At 41.8% G+C, this 13,541-nt stretch overlaps 1 protein-coding gene across 1 annotated transcript in view; it reads left to right on the top strand.

Annotated features, from left to right (window-relative positions):
- Positions 1–8,526, top strand: part of GLG1 (golgi glycoprotein 1) — a 77,251-nt gene extending 68,725 nt beyond the window's left edge. The window contains exons 15-26 of the mRNA XM_064387295.1: positions 1–114; positions 512–600; positions 1,458–1,575; positions 2,564–2,656; positions 3,194–3,331; positions 4,611–4,734; positions 5,079–5,221; positions 5,433–5,534; positions 6,178–6,285; positions 6,896–7,016; positions 7,647–7,753; positions 8,229–8,526. Coding sequence (XP_064243365.1) covers positions 1–114; positions 512–600; positions 1,458–1,575; positions 2,564–2,656; positions 3,194–3,331; positions 4,611–4,734; positions 5,079–5,221; positions 5,433–5,534; positions 6,178–6,285; positions 6,896–7,016; positions 7,647–7,753; positions 8,229–8,396 — 1,425 coding nt within the window. The 3' untranslated portion in view covers positions 8,397–8,526. The remainder of the gene's footprint in view (positions 115–511; positions 601–1,457; positions 1,576–2,563; positions 2,657–3,193; positions 3,332–4,610; positions 4,735–5,078; positions 5,222–5,432; positions 5,535–6,177; positions 6,286–6,895; positions 7,017–7,646; positions 7,754–8,228) is intronic.
- Positions 8,527–13,541: the final 5,015 nt, after the last annotated feature.

Raw genomic sequence — 13,541 nt, 5'->3', positions numbered from 1 at the left:
GAGGTTGCAGATAACCAGATTGATTCTGGGGACCTGATGGAGTGTCTAATACAGAACAAACACCAGAAGGAAATGAATGAAAAATGTGCAATTGGTGTTACTCATTTCCAGCTGGTGAGCAACACTTTTTTCTGCTATCAGTGGAAGCCTGTTCTGTTCTTTCAGGGTGTTGCTGGGAATTAGCTAATTATGAAATTAGCTCCTTCTTTGAAATTGATTTTTCACTGTATTCAAAGAGCTCTTGTGAATTCATACAGTTGTTTTTGCATGCCTGGTCATAAATGGTCACTTCTGGAGATGGTTTCTTTTCAGCCCTTCCTTCCTCCCTGCCTAGACAGGGTCCCAACTTCTTCAGCAGTGCAGCATTCCCATTGCTTCCACATTTCTAAGTATGAGCAAAAGTATGTGCTAATTTTGCAATTCAACAAGTGTTCTTTTGGCCAGCATGGTGCCCTTTTTTTTTTAACTCTGGATGACCAAAGTTCTTTTTCTCCTCATTTCTCTCTTGCAGGTTCAAATGAAAGATTTTAGGTTCTCATACAAGTTCAAAATGGCTTGCAAGGAGGATGTGCTGAAACTGTGCCCCAACATCAAAAAAAAGTATGCAGTGCCTGCCCAAACAGTGGTTTGGTTGTATAAATATGTAGTTAAGTGACAGGGTATTTCATTATAGGACAGAAAATGCTGGACTTCCTTTGAAGGCTGATTAGTTTGTATGTTTTCCCTTAGCATCTGCAGAACACAGCCACTTAAGGTAGAGGTCTGCCTCTTAAAATTACTTCTGCTTTAGTCCTGAATAGAAGCCTGTCCTCTTTCTTTTACTTGCTGTGAAATTAGCTAATTATTACAATTAGTGGATTGCATCTCCCAGAATGTCTTATATCCTTACTAGATTCATTGTCTTCTAAGAGGCAGACTACTGTTGTTCTAGCTGCTGATCTGGGAAAGGAAAATATCCCACTTGTTTTATCTGGTGTATTCACTGCAGTCTAAGGGATTTTTTTTTTATTGTCCTACTGCAATAGTGTAAGACTAAATTACACACAAGGTCAGTCCTGTTTGTGGATAGCAAGACTATTTGCATTTTATGAGGTAAATGCCCTTCCCATAGTGTAAAAGGATTGCTTGCAGTGCTATGTAGGTGTTCACCATCATCTATTTCTGAGATGAAGCAAAGCTTTTCTAAAGTGCTGACATGACTTAAGAGCAGAAGTCATGTTGGGCAGAGGGGTTGATGGTATTTTGAATGTCTTCCTGTCTGCTGATCTAGACTCCAATTTAGGTTTTAATTGTAATACAGTTACTCTACATAGAACTGTACTGAGAAGTAAGCACAGATGCACATGAATTTTATACTGTGTTTGGATTGTTGTAGTCAGTGGTGTGCTAATCCAATATCAACCTTGGCTGGTCTCAGTGAAGGGTGTATGAATGAAGAGCTGTTTTCTTTTCTGCAGGGTGGATGTGGTGATCTGTCTGAGCACAACTGTGCGCAATGACACTTTGCAGGATGCCAAGGAGCACAGGGTCTCTCTGAAGTGCCGCAAACAGCTGCGTGTTGAGGAGCTGGAGATGGTAAACATGCCTGAAACTCTCGTCCTCCCCACTCTTGTAGTGAGGTCCTTCAATTAAAGCTTCCTGGTTTCTCCACCTTTGGGGGGGAAAAAGGAAGCTTGTTTGTAAGATGTATCTTATTTATTTTTTCCCCTTTTCTTACAAGGGCTCAATTGCCCTTCACGGTGAAAGTGCTGATTGTCTGCTTTAATGCCTTAAATATAGTCTCGTGAAGGCTAAGGCAAGCTAAATGGTCATTGGAATTTCAGCTAGAAGTGATTATGTTTAGTGTTAGACAGCAACGTGCTACACATTCTGATGTCCTTAACATCCTCTAGGAGAGAACAAAAGCTCCATTTTACAGACTGAGGAAACAAGCACAGATGAAGCAACTCGACTCCAGCTGCTTCAAGTTGCTCAGTGGATAAATAGGAGTAGTGTTTGTTCTGGTAGGCAAAGCTGCCTCTCAACTTCCTGCTGCAGTGCTTGCAGTAATAAACTCTTAAGGTCTTTGTCCTCTAGATACTGTTTAAGTGTCAAAGCTTCACCTTAAGTAGGTCCATATCAGAAGAGGCAACACTCTTGCCTTTGTATGGAAGAATTCAGATGTTGGGCATCACCAAAACCAGGAAACTTCATTCACATCCTCCAGATCACCTGGATGGGTGGCTGTTAATATGTCTTTTAGCTTTCACGTGGAAAGATTTTAGTTGGCTTGGGCAGTTGTGATGATACCCTTTTAGGAGAAGCTTTGGAAACAACTTGCTAGCTCTATAATTTGATTTAAACACTTTCTTCAGTCTAAAAAGCTGAGACATCGCTGCAGGGAATTCCAAAGTTCATTTCCTAACAGCACTTCTCACACCCAAGACCCTTATATTCAAAGAAACTCAATGCCTGTTGTGAGGGTTGCTTACTTTTTGTGAGTAGAGGTCTTCAGTTAAGAGGTTAAAAAAGTAAAATAGTCTCGAGTCCTACTTTAAGGCTCATGTTGTAATTTTTCCTGCAGACTGAGGATATCAGACTTGAACCAGAACTGTATGAGGCTTGTAAAAGTGACATCAAGAATTACTGCCAGAACGTGCCCTATGGCAATGCTCAGGTAATGGAATTTATTAATAATTTACAATTTAATTTGTACTTTCATTTCAGAAAACTTTCGAAGAACACTTTTGCCTGTGTAAGTGCAGCTTGAGATTTTCATTTTGATATCAGTCAAATATTTTGGTAGTACTTTGGAATGTTAATTTCTTTCTTTTCCATTGGCCCACAAGCATTAATACTGGGTGAATGCAATGCTGTGAGCCCTTCATTCTTCAGTTTATGCTGGTGTTAAGCTATTAGCAGCTGTTTAATGCAAATGTTGCTAAAGATTTTGTAGGCATAATGTCTGCAGGATGAGATTTGTGGTTCTGGAGTAAGTCCAAGAGACCCTCTTCATCTCATTAAATCTTGGTGAGAAAAGATGAGCTTAAAGCAAGTCCTGGAAATAAGCATTGGTAATGACTTTGATAAAATCTAGGCACTGGTTGCTAAACTGCCCAAATGAGGTGAAGGTGGTCATTAGGGGAGCACATGGCTGTGTATGACAGAATTATACCAACAGTGTGTCCATTATGCCTGCAACATTGTGTTGTAGATTATTGAATGCCTGAAAGAAATCAAGAAGCAATTGAGTACACGCTGCCACCAGAAGGTGTTTAAACTGCAGGAGACAGAGATGATGGACCCAGAACTGGACTACACACTCATGAGGGTCTGCAAGCAGATGATCAAGGTAATGGTAGTGTGCTCATTTAAGAGGGTGAGTTGGGATATAAGAGCTCTATCAGTTTTGAGCTTCCCATAAAGGCTTGTTATAACACTGCTGTGCTTTTTTCAGAAATATGATTGCATTTTTGCAAAGTAATCTGTTTCTTAACTCTGAATCAGTCTGAGGTTTCTTCAGGGCTCTTCTCTTTCAACTTCCTGATCAAAGCCTGTGCACTGATAAATTTGTGTTCCCAACTGCCAGCAGAATTGATGAGGGAAACTGTGCTGAGGCTCCTAATACAGTTCTCATCCAGTCAGTTTGGATTTGGATTGGCTTTTAGCAAGGGTGAGGAAGTTACGATTACAGAGAAGAGTAAAATCTTCAGTTCACTGCTGACCTGGTGCACACAAACTTTTATCAAACTGATAGAGCAGGCAAAATCATGTATAACTTCAAATTAGAAATGAAAGCTGTAAGTGGTACCATGTAGAAAGCAGTAGTGAGCATTCATATAAGATACTCTCTCACAGCAGCCAGAATTCCAGGCTCTGGAACACTACTATTTGTGGTCTGTATGCAGTGACTCCATATTTTGGCTGATGAAGAACATCCTGAGAGTTATTTGCTCTCCAGTTCAGACACATGTTTTTAAAAACAGATCTGTGATCTCATCAAAATAGTGAGGATTTGAAGATGCAAAACCTTATCTTACACCCACAGAATTAGTTTCTAACAAAAGAAATTAGTACTTGGTCTGAATTTTGGGTAAGCTGGTTCACTTTTGACTATCTGATTCAAGGTGGGAGTGGGGTGATTATTGTAATGAGCTCCTCTCTGCTTTCTCTTTGTGTGGTCTTAGTTTGCCCTGAGTGGTACTAATAGTTTTTACTGTTGTGTTGTCCAAGCAGCATTTACACAGGACAGCAGTATGTGCATAGACTTAAAAGATTGATTTTTTAGTTTCTAAAATATATGGGAAAAAAGTAGTTGATATGAGACCTAATTTGGTGGGTATTTCTTTCCAAGTGTACTGTTTCTTAAGAATAGAAAATAAAGGCAGTTTGCTTTTGATAAGGCCAGTCAGGACTGTACAGCTCAGTCCATAAGCAGAGACATCAATGCCCATAGTCAATTCAGAGAGTAGCACTGAGATGTTGGAGCTAGGCAGGGTGGCTGTATACCTCTCTGTTAGGCAGGTGATTATTCCCTTCCATGAATTGGAAGCTGCTTGTTGGGTTTGGGTTTTGTTTTTTCAAGTGCTTTTAGTGATGCAGCTTGTTGGGTTTTGGGGTTTTTTTTGTAGCGGTTTTGTCCAGAGGCGGATTCAAAAAACATGTTGCAGTGTTTGAAACAAAACAAGAACAGTGAAGTGATGGATCCTAAATGCAAGCAGATGATTACCAAGCGCCAGATTACACAGAACACAGGTATCTTCTTCTGAAATAAAACCAGAACTTGCTTGCCTGAGGTGTTCTGCATGATTGGAAGAGTATCAGTTTTGTTTTATTCTCCTTTGGTGTTTTCTGTGTACACACTGACCTTTGCCAATTTCTCGAGGGTCAGCATGTGTTGTTGAATCCTCCTTATTCCTGAAGCTCTTACCTCACAATTTGAAATTCTGTTATGAAAAAATACTATATCCCCAAATATTATGCTCCTTAATGGTATAACATCATCCAGGAGACTTCTATCCCATCTCTTTTGGAGTGTTGTGCTCTGTGATCTGAAGAGATGTGTGCTCTAATGAAGTTCTGTCATCTCTCCTGGTTAGATTACCGCTTAAACCCCGTGCTCAGGAAGGCATGCAAAGCAGACATACCAAAATTCTGCCAGAATATCCTGAATAGGGCCAAGGATGATACAGAGTTGGAAGGTCAAGTCATCTCATGCCTGAAGTTGAAATATGCAGACCAGGTGAGTAGAACTGGTGCCTGCAAAAGAGAAAATGTGCAGATTGTGCTGATCAACAGTCATTGAATAACAACTCAAACTTGGGCTTGGTGGGGTGTTCCACGTATATAACAGGCTAAAGGGGGTTTTTATGTTCCTATAGAAATATTAGAGAATACAGGTTAATGTACAGGTGGTTGATTTCCAAAGGTCATTGACTTTCTCCTCCAAACAGCGTCTCTCTCCAGACTGTGAGGACCAAATTCGAGTGATAATCCAGGAATCAGCCCTTGATTATCGGCTGGATCCCCAGCTTCAGATGCACTGTTCTGATGAGGTAGGAGAGGAACTCCATAGCTACTTTTTCAGGATGAAACCTCCCTTCGTGTAACAAGTTTTTGTTTCTCAGAACATGCTTTCCTAATAAGTAAAACAAAAGAATCCCTTTGAGCTGCTTCTAGCTAGTCAGATTCTCTTCTGTGACTTTTGTCCAGTGCACAAGAGTTGCAGTTTCCTGTGCAGTGCTAATATGAAGTTAATTATTTCATATGGGATCTTATCAGTACTTGTGACTATGGAAAAATACTTCTTTATAGTAGTCAAAAAGAAGTCAGTTCTCTGGTCTTGTCAGCCTTCACTGGAACACAGTCAGGCTTTTTGAGTTTTCACTTTTGGTAACAGAGTTGGTCATGCTTCAAGTGTTACTTATTTCATGCTTTCACATTCCTTCCATGCTGTTTTCTTCCCTGCCCTCCTCCTCAGTACAATGATATTGACTTCTTGCTGCTGGCTTTCAAAGGGTTATGCATATTGCATGAGCCAGGCTGCATTTGGCTTTGGGGACTTTGGAGGGGAAGGAATCTCATAATGTATTCTTCAGCTGCACCCTGTGATGAACTAACATATTGAGATATAAAAGTGCTAAAAGGCAAGAATGATTGTTGTGAACTACTTATGTTAAAACACCTCTTTCAAAATAGATTTCCAGCTTGTGTGCAGAAGAAGCAGCAGCTCAGGAGCAGACTGGGCAGGTAGAAGAGTGTCTGAAAGTGAATCTTCTGAAAATAAAAACTGAGATGTGCAAGAAGGTAAAGAAAATAAATTGCATGTGCTCTAAAAAGCTTCCATCCCTGCAGAAGTCTGTGATTTTTCCAGATCACAGCCTAGGTCATGTTCTAGCTAGTATGAGGCCAAAGTGATGAAATTTCCCTATCTCTCGGTTCTGGCCTGCAGTGATTCAATTCAATTTCAATTTGCCAGTGAAAATTATGTTGAAAATTCCTCCTTTGCAATTCCAGACTTGAATCCTTTCTTCATGATGGTTGCCAAAGGTTCTTGTTGCTACCCTGTTTCTTGATGCTATCTCCATTGCAGGCTTTCCTAGGCCCAGGCTGTGTGCTTGAGGGCTGTATGAATTGTGCCATGACTATGGCACCTGATTTCAGTTCTCATTGAAGCAGTCCTGGCATACTGACTTTGTCTTTTAGATTAATATGAGTATTTTAAGGAATGCTACAAACCAGGACACTTAATTAAGCTTAAACCAGCATTCTTATTATGTCCATATCCATATATATGTCCTTATCCAAGGACAGTGGTGGATTTGGAAAGATGATATACCTTTCAGAGATATTGATCAGCATAAGTTTTGTTCTGTCTCCTTTTTCTGAGACATACTTGTAATTTCCTCCTCTGCAGGAAGTGCTCAACATGCTGAAGGAAAGCAAAGCAGATATCTTTGTTGACCCAGTGCTCCACACAGCCTGTGCCCTAGACATCAAACACCACTGTGCTGCCATCCCACCAGGGAGAGGACGCCGTAAGTGCTCGCACTGTACCTGTGTAACCTTCAGTCTTGAGATACTTAACCTGCATTTCTTACCAGCATCTTCTTACAAAATTTAGTCTGTGTCTTATATGAGCGTTTAAACAAGCTTATGAGTTAGTTGGCCAAGCCTTTCTGTAGTCACCAGAACAGTGTGATCTCATTTCCTTTTCACAAAACTGTGTGAAAAGTCAGGAAGTTAAACCTTTCAAAATGTGTTGTTGTTCAAAAGAAATGCCTAACAAGCCTAAGGAGATAAGGCTGTGTTTTTTCTGAACTGAATTTGATGTTAGCTCTTTCTAAAGGCTGATGGCATGGAGTTCAGAGTGTACAGCTTATTAAAGGTGCAGGTTTATAAGACTTGATAAAATCTAATGTAAACCACATGAATTATATATTGGATATGTACTGTAGTTTCTTTTTGGAAGTCAAATTTCCTTGCATCTCCAAATACAATACTGATTGTGAATCTTGGTGAAATTGCTAGCTGCAGGCATAGTCTGCCAGGTCTGCTTCGAAAGCCTTGTAACCATCAGCCTTCATGAGAATGGAAGAGCCCCTCTCTGCACCATGTTATCAAAGCCACTGTTTCTATTTTGTAACACCATCTTCTGCACATTACAGAAATGTCATGCTTAATGGAAGCTCTGGAAGATAAGCGTGTGAGGTTGCAGCCTGAATGCAAGAAACGCCTTAATGATCGTATTGAAATGTGGAGCTATGCTGCAAAGGTAAACATGTTTCCTTTTTTTATGCCTTAGATCTCTCTGTTGCAAGGTGATTATGAAAAACTTCAACTGTAATGAAGTTCTTGTTTCCAAATAAAGTTTAGTATTTTGAGTTTGGTCTAGAAAAACTGAAATCAGGTTGTCTTCTAGGAACTTATATCTTATTTTCTCTGTGTCTCGGATGCGTCCCCAACAATGCAGAATTAAACCATCTTTTGTGCACACAGGGCTTAGTCTCCTGCAGAGAAGGTCTGGGGCAATGAAGTAGGGGCAGGAAAACATCCTGTTATAAAGGTGTCTCCTGAACATCAGTTCCTTCAGATGAATCATTGCAGGCCTGCTTTTTTTCTGGTTCAGGCCAGTTCTAGCAATGCAGGACACCACAATAGCAGTACCAGACACTAAAGGTGGTAAATGTCATGGCTGAGGGTTGCATGGAAAGCACAGCTTGGCTCATTTATTCTCTTTTCACCTCCAGGTTGCCCCAGCAGAAGGTTTTTCTGACCTTGCCATGCAAGTTATGACCTCTCCATCCAAGAATTACATCCTGTCTGTGATCACAGTTGGCATCTGTGTACTCTTCCTCATCGGCCTGATGTGTGGACGCATCACCAAGCGGGTGACAAGAGAGCTCAAGGACAGGTAGAGCCTGGATTGCCTGCTGAAGAAATGCCTGCCCAGTGCCCAGTTTTGTACAGCCCTCCTCTGTATAGTCTACCCAACCCCTCTTGTAAGAGGAGAATTAAAAAAAAAAAAAAAAAATTTAAAAAAAAAAATTAGAAAAGCAGCAGGTGTTGGCTCAGTTTTCCCATCCTGGATCTCATCCATGGCATCTTCATCCTATGAAAGTTTGTGTGCAACATTGGCAGCCCAGCCAGCAGCTTTTGTTACCCCTTTGTTAGCAGACTCTCGTTTACCTGCCTGTAGACAAGTCTCTGTTGTACTGTTGGAACTGCCTTCACTCTCCAAATCAGACTGATATGACCTGCAGCTCAGCAGTTTTTAAGTAAATTTTTAAAGACAGACATATTCTGCATACCGACTGTATGATTTAGGTAATGGTTCATACTGAAATCTAGTCATCCTCTGTGGCTGGGTGAAGTTAAGGCAGGAAATTAAAGGGTAAAATGCATCTTACACCACAGCTGGCCTTGTTTTGGACATCTTGCTCGTCTGTGTAAAGCATCTTCAGAGCATAGTCTTGGACAACCTAAGGACACTAATCACTGGTGTCATCTCCTAGTGAATATCCTGCTTATGTGACTGTGGATTTTTTTGGCTGAAAAGATGTTCTTCCTCTGCTGCTCGCAAGATAGAATAAAATGCTGACCAGGATTGAATACTCATGTGAGCTATACAACTTGTGTTTCAGTAGATTAAAGACATGATGTATGTAGAGCCTGTCAGTAGTGAACAGTGCCAGTGGGCAGGAAGTGCTCTGAGCAGTTACTCAGTCAACTTTTTTATTAGCAATGATGCAGTAAAATTCTAACACTCCTTTTATTTTACCTTGCTACTGCTAAGCTGTTACCCTCCCAAATTAACTGTGTGTAGATGGTACTGACACACTGGCAGTTCAGTGCTCTGTCAGTGATGCAGAAAGCACCAGAACACCCAACAGCCTCTCTCTCTGTGTAAGTTACTCATGGATTAGCACAGTGGTTTGTAACCACACTCTGGGTCTGAATGGTTTTCATCTCCACAACTACAGTCGATGGTGATAACACCTGGCATTTTCCTGGGGTGTAGGACACAGGTGCTGGTCCTGCCAAGCAGAAGTGGCTGGAAGAATGATCGTGTGGTACGAAAGGCAGAAACATCTGGATCTTTAAGGAAAGTAGCTTTTAGCTTTTGCATAGTTACAGTCAATATGTGCATTTGTGCTATGTATAGTTATACTTCCACAGCCCAGAGAAGGTGTTTTGGAAAAGCTGCACCAGTAGTTGTGGCCTCTTCTTACCATCATCTGTGTTCCTCAAGCACAAGGAGGTGTGGAGCTCATAAGACAAGGTGCTTTGACTGAAACATGGGGTGTGCTGATGAAATCTAGAAGAGCCTGCATGAGTCAATGTGTACAGGAGGATATGTTTTATTCACCTTTAGGACGTGCTTACATGGGTGCTGAGGTAAAACCCATGTGCCTGAAACTGTCCAGCTTAGGCTGATGCTTGACCCATAACTTTATTTTCCCACTTAGCACACTGCTATGTAAGACCTGGCATTTCCAGTTCTCCCCATTGTTTTCTAGAAGAACAGTGGAGGTGGTTTTGAGACACTCTGGAGTGTGGACCAGATTTTGGTGATGCTGTATACACAGAATGGCATATACAAAATACTGTGAGCTTTTGCTATGACTTTTTGCTGAAGCTTTTTTCAAAAATACCTTCATCCTGCTCTGAGGATGGTGGCAAACTTGTATGGGTTTAGACTTGCTATGCTAGTGAGTCTCAAACACTTCTGGTTTTGTAGTAAAGTACTGTGAACACAAACAAGCAGCAGTGAAAGCCTGAGTGATGAAGTTTCAGTGGAGAGTTAGTGTATGGTAGGATTGCGGTTAAGTGGTGAGGTAAAACTGAATTTAATTCTGAATTCCTTCTCTTGCCCCTCCTCCCTGGTGCTAAGGGGGCTTGCCTGGCTGTCTGTCAGCATTAAGTGGAGCAGAAGAGAAACAGTTAATCGTGTTTCTTGAGGTAGCACAGGTGTGTAACTCCACAAATATTAGTTTGGCAATTTTAGGTGTGTGTTGTATCACTTGAGTGAGTGTTGAAATGACTGCTGTCAAGATGGGTGTGCTCACAGAGCTGCCAGCGAGGGAAGTGGGATCTCGGTGCAGCCTTGCTTGCTGGCATGAGTCCTGCTTCTCCAAAATGTCTATATGGAATAATTAAGTTGCCATTGGAGGGCTTTTTTTAAACTGTTGTGACTTTTTGAGAAGGCATTTTGTAACTTGATTAGCTTGAAAAGCCTAATTAGATGGTTTATTGTCTAGAAATAGCATCTTCCACTAAATTCCAAAAGACATTGCAGTGAAAATTGTAGGTTTGTAGCCATAGTTCCAAATGTAAACCCTGTTCAACTCTGAAGGTGACTTTCTTTACTTTCAGATATAAGGCTTTCTGGGGTTTTTTTATTCCTTTTTAATTTGGAGGAGGTTATGGTAAGGGTGCCTGAAGCATGGCATTAGGAGTCCATGCTGTACAGTGGTATTAGTCTGTGGTTGGTGGTGTTTCTGCCTGTGTCAGGCTCACAGTTTGTGTGAGTGTGCTGTGATGGTGTTAGAGGTGTGTGGCCCAAGGCCTTTGGAAGAAAAAGTAGGATACTAAATAAACCTTTTGTCACAGTAGACACAGACCCACCTTTTAAAGGTTGGCAAGGGGTCCAGGCCATTTTATCATTGAGTATATTATCTTTTCATGTTTTAAATAGGGGTCTTCTACCACTGCTGATGACCAAATCTGCTTTTTTCCTAACTAAAAATCTACCAGCCACAGTCTTGAAACATTCTCCTCCTTTTCATGCATACCTAAAAATCTAGAGGTTTTGCAAGCACAGAACCCCACAGGAGTACTCTTCCAAAAATAACCTGGTTGTGCTGTTGCAAACACATCATCTTGCCTGCAGGTAATCATTTTCCACTGTAGGGAAAGAAAGAAAGAATTGTAGAGTCATAGAACAGTTTTGAGTTGGAAGGGACCTTAATTCTCATCTCAGTCCATCCCCTGCCTTGGGCAGACACCTTCCACACTAGACCAGGGTGCTCAGAGTCCCATCCAGTCTGGTCTTGAACACACCAGGGATGGGGAGTCCCTCTGAGCAACCTGTGCCATTGTCTCAGCAGCCTTGTAGGAAGCTGTGAGCAGTGGTTGTAAGAAACACTGCTGTTGCCTTGAATTTGAGAAAGCCTTTTTAACTTCTCTGTTTAACAGAGTGTTAGCAGTAGCTGCAGTCAGCCAGGACAAGTGGGTTAGTGTGGCAGAGCCTGTGGTAGTCTTTTCTCTTTATGACCCTTACCTCTTACTGGAGAAGTCTGCCTTCCACTGAATGCAGTTCAGGAGATGGTTGTTGGTTGGTTTGTGTTTGTTTGTTTGGTTTTTTTTTCCTGTTCATCACAAAACTTTCTTTTGGAGAGCTTATTCTAGACTTGATCATGCTGGTGCTCAGGGCGTGGATGGAAGAGCTGGATGTTTGGGATCTGGCAAGGCATGCAGCTCTCCATTTGCTTCCTGCTGCTGCTGTGAGGGTTCACAAGGCTTCCTAAATGATGGCATGTGTGTGCACGTGTCAGGAACTGTGCATGATGTGCACCTCTACACTCCTGCTAGCCTGTTACAGTTCATTCTCATTCACAGTAATAAGCTTATTTATTGTTTACCTAGTGAGTTTAATCAGGTCCTTTTGAGAGTTTCAGCTTGGGATTCTCCTGCCTCACTTTTGTCATTAGGCTGCTGGAGTAACTCATCTGGGTGGGAACAAAATTCCTGGCACCTGAGGTACTGCCCACCAGATTGGGTTGAGTATCCCTGTGTCTGTGTCACTGCCAAGGGCTGGAAAGACCCTAGTGAAGGTTGAATAAATCTGTAGCAAAATGTTAGCATTTCCTCCAGAATCTGACACTGTGATATAATCAGTGTTGCTCTGAAAGAATCCACAGTTAAGTGCATTGTTTGGAAAATAGTGGTTGTGACTGTCTCAAGTACAGAAACTAACTGCAGGTAGGTACAGAGGGAAAAATGTGGTAAGCCAGAGGGATCGCTGGAATCCCATAATGTTGTAGAGGAATTGTGTTCAAGTTGGAAGGTGATTTCTGTTAAAACACAATGTTATTATTTAGTGAAGGAACATTGTAGGGTTTTTTACTTTATTGGTTTTATTTGGAGAAAAAAAAGGTAGTTTTGAGGTGTGTATGAGTGCACGTGTGGTATGAAACCAGAATATTTCATGTAGCACCTCTGTCCCTATTTAAAGTACAGCTCTGTGGACTTAAACAACTGTAGTGTGGGTTTGTGTAAGAGCACGTTCCTTGTTCTGGGGTTCAGATCCTCCAGGCAGCCCCCAGGTACTGATCTTTGCGCAGTGTCCTTGTTTGGGAGCCAGATCTGCCGTTTTGCTTCCACTGATGGGTCATGGCTAGGGGAACCCAAATCACCCGTGTGCCAGAGAGAATTCAGCTGGCACTGCGATTGTCCTGTGCTGCTGGAGTTCTGCATCACTGAGGTCCTGAACGCTGCCTGGGATAGGGAGGGGTAACAACTCCTTCGCTAGCCAGGGGCAGGATTTTCTCCTTGCACAACACCCAGGTTTGATCCCGTAGCTGCCCAAACACAAAGATCCCTGCCAGGGTGGATCCCTGCACCCTGCGATCCCAGCCCCGCGTTGACTGAGTAGATAGCAGCTCTCGCCATGGGAAATACCGAACTAGGAGCGAAGGGAAGGGAAAGGAGTGCCCGTGGAGGGAGATCCGCAGCGAGTGCCGGAGTGTTGAGGGCAGGGGCTCCCAGCACCCCGCAGTGTACCGAGCACCCAGCGCATTCCTGCTGTACAGCGGATGCTCCTTGAACGTAGTCTCTTTTTTTTATTATTATAATTATTTTTAAATGTGACATTAACGAGACTTTTTTTTTTGTAAATTGTTTCCCCTTTCTGTGTATAAATCCTGGCCGCTCCTTGTTTCAGTTGGTTTTTTTTTTGTTTTTTTTTGGTTTGTTTGGTTTTTTTTTTTTACATGTCCATGCTGTGTAATTTTGAGATGTTACTGAACTTCTGAACATAATAATGTGCATTTTTTTTTCTG

This window comes from Passer domesticus, chromosome 12, assembly GCF_036417665.1.
Source record: "Passer domesticus isolate bPasDom1 chromosome 12, bPasDom1.hap1, whole genome shotgun sequence".
Lineage (NCBI taxonomy): Eukaryota > Metazoa > Chordata > Aves > Passeriformes > Passeridae > Passer > Passer domesticus.
The sequence above is the reverse complement of the archived record's forward strand: the minus strand, read 5'-3'. Positions and strand labels throughout refer to the sequence as shown.